This window comes from Sturnira hondurensis, unplaced genomic scaffold (assembly GCF_014824575.4).
Source record: "Sturnira hondurensis isolate 20B ecotype Veracruz unplaced genomic scaffold, ASM1482457v3 Scaffold0004622, whole genome shotgun sequence".
In the NCBI taxonomy this organism is placed as follows: Eukaryota; Metazoa; Chordata; class Mammalia; order Chiroptera; family Phyllostomidae; genus Sturnira; species Sturnira hondurensis.
This window is the reverse complement of record NW_028077253.1, coordinates 91,532-94,652: the sequence shown is the minus strand read 5'-3', so window position 1 is coordinate 94,652 and position 3,121 is coordinate 91,532. Positions and strand designations below refer to the sequence as shown.

At 45.6% G+C, this 3,121-nt stretch overlaps 1 protein-coding gene across 1 annotated transcript; it reads left to right on the top strand.

The window, feature by feature from the left end:
- The first annotated feature begins 1,282 nt into the window (after positions 1-1,282).
- On the top strand, positions 1,283-2,212 carry LOC118986882 (olfactory receptor 2A5-like). The gene is given in 1 exon segment (XM_037045945.1): positions 1,283-2,212. A coding segment is annotated over 1 exon segment (930 nt).
- Positions 2,213-3,121: the final 909 nt, after the last annotated feature.

Here is a 3,121-nt window from a genome sequence, read left to right as displayed (position 1 = left end):
CATGAAATGCCCTCTAAATGTAACATCTCTGAGATAAGACCAGGCTGGTGCCACAGTGAGTAAAGGGCCTTTGGCAAAGTGTGGTAATTTGGGGAAGCTGGGGTCTGGAGGAAGGAAGGGATCCAGAAATAGCATACTGAATAGGAAGTACAGGGTCAAGTTACAGGCAGACATTTTTCTGGGCTTAGGACTGGGTTGGAATGTGCAGATCTGGGCTCTCCATTGAGAATGATCTTGTTCCTCATGAACTGTTGTGTAGTAGGTGTCTACCACGATGGGACATCTTAGGTTTTCCCTTTCGGTACCCCTGTGGCTGTATGGTTGGTGGGATGGCAGCCAGAGAAAATGAAAGGAGAGTCAAAGGACTTGATTGAATTCCAAGATGTACACTTAGGATGTTACTCTTAATACAATGGCTTCCATTCGTCCATCCATCCACCCATCCATGCATGCATGCATCCATCAATCCATCCAACAAATGTATTGGGCACTATTCAAATGTGGTGGGTCCCAGAAACAGCATCTTCTCAGAACCAGGGAGAAGCCCCATAAGAGGCTGGGGTAATATTATATTGTTAACTCCTTACATAGATAACTGCTTGCCCTGACCCTGTGCCATAAATTACTTCTCTGAATGCCGACCAGATTAGTGATGTCGCTCTGCTCATGCCCAGGAGGTAGTCATCCAGATTCTCCTGCATAGCATCAGTGTGTAAAAAACTTACTGCCAACATGTACCAAAGCCCTAAACCCAGCGGACACAGAGAAAAATGGACCTCTTTGACACTGCATTTGTACATCTCATTCTTAAATAAATTCATTAATTCATATATTTACTCTGTGCTCACTTATTGAGCACCACTTGCAAAGTGCAAAGTACTCTGCACATGTTATATGACAGGAGTAAATCAAGTGAGAAAGAGAAAATAGGAACAAAATTTAAAATGACATAAATTAGCAAGTAAAGCTACATGAGAACATAGCTGTGGGCCATTCCCCAAAATGAAAGGACTAGTCGATCTGGAAAACAATTCACTCTGTGGATGCCATTATGGTGGTGAAAATGTGGATCTTGCAATCAAAGTTAATCAAATGCAGTAGAATTTCTACTTGAGCGTGGATGAAAGGAACTGACACAATGACTCTGAAAGGGTTCGCTAGCTGAGTCAACACACAGTTGTACACCATATACCCCTCTTGGCTTAATAACTAATCCAGATCTGCATTTGCTCCTTAGCACACAGCACACTGCAGCAACCCACACAGCTACTGTCGCCAGGAGATGATGAAAAATCAGACATGGGTCACAGAATTCATTCTCCTGGGATTCCTGCTCAGCCAGAGGATGCGGGTGCTCCTGTTTGGGGTCTTCTTCCTGTTCTATGCCTTCACCCTGCTGGGCAATGGGGCCATCCTGGGGCTCATCTGGCTGGACTCCCGACTGCACACTGCTATGTACTTCTTTCTCTTCTACCTGGCCATTGTTGATATTTCATATGCTTCAAACAGTGTCCCAAAGATGCTGGAAAACTTTCTGAACAAGAAAAAAACGATCTCCTTTGTCCCATGTATAATACAGACCTTTTTATACATGGCTTTTGCTCATACGGAATGTCTCATCTTGGTAATGATGTCCTGTGATCGGTATATGGCCATCTGCCACCCCCTCCATTATTCTGTCATCATGAGCTGGAGAGTGTGCATGGTCCTGGCTGCCGCTTCCTGGGCATGTGTCTCCCTCCTGGCTCTGGTCCATGTGCTTCTCATCCTGAGGCTGCCCTTCTGTGGGCCTCGTGAAGTCAACCACTTCTGTAAGATCCTGTCTGTCCTCAAGCTGGCCTGTGCTGACACCTGAATCAACAAACTGGTCATCTTTGCTACTTCTGTTTTGGTCTTAGTCAGGCCCCTCTCCCTGGTTCTGGTCTCCTACACACACATCCTCTTTGCCATCCTGAGGATCCAGTCTGGGGAGGGATGCAAGAAGGCCTTCTCCACCTGCTCCTCCCACCTCTGCATGGTCCGGCTCTTCTTTGGCTGCACCATCGTCATGTACATGGCTCCCAAATCCAGCCAGCCTGAGGAGCAGCAGAAGGTCCTTTCCCTGTTTTATAGTCTTTTCAACCCCATGCCGAATCCGCTGATCTACAGCCTGAGGAATGCAGAGGTCAAGGGTGCCCTGCAGAGAGTGAAGTGGACACAGAGAGCCATGTGAGGGATACCAGGGAGAGTTTTGGAGGTGGAGGATTTGCTCTCTGTGAGATTTGGGGGAATGGTAATGTAAGTACTCAAACATCTCATGTCTTAGATTTCTGATATCAAGACTGTGTATAAATCAGATTCTGTCCTTAAGATGGGGCACTGTCTGGAACTCAAAGCATAGGCAGAACATCACAGAGAGCACGGGCCCTGAGACAAGAGTCATATAGTGGGAAGCAGAGGGGCAGACAGCCATGGACTCCTACAGCCAGCTCCCAGCAACACCTGACATCTGGTTTCTGTTCTGGGCAGAATCCTTCTCTCTAACCTCCTCTTAAATTCCTCTGTAATGTTCATTGCCCTTATTACTGTGTGTATATGCTAACAATCCCATAATATGTGCTGCTACAAGAGGGCACCTCTGACAAGATGGAATACTCACCTTGGATAAGCAGTCCCCTACAGGGAAAGGCAGGAAGGACTATGGGTAGAGCCAACTTTGTGCTCTGGAGCATCTGAAGATGACAACATTCAATCTATGTGCATCTGAGCCTAATAAATCTATTTCTGTGAAAAGCAAAGTTTAATGATATGAAATGTTTTAGGTGAGAGGCAGAAATATCAGAATCTTTGTGTTATTTCATTTCATGCTGCACCTTTTGATTAGAGAGAACTGGTGTTTAGAATAAATATGACTCAGTTACTAGGGAGAGTTGCCTTTCCTAGAGTTCAGATGATAGGGCTGGATGTAGGTGACAACTGCCCATTAGCATGATGACCACATACAATGTTATAGGAGTAAGAAAATATTGTGAAAGAAAGGAAGCATGAAAGGAGGGAAATAGCTTGATGGGACATTGCAGACCCCCACTCAGAACCAAGTCTGATGAACACCTGTAGGAACCTCAACGAAATTCCAAAGGAC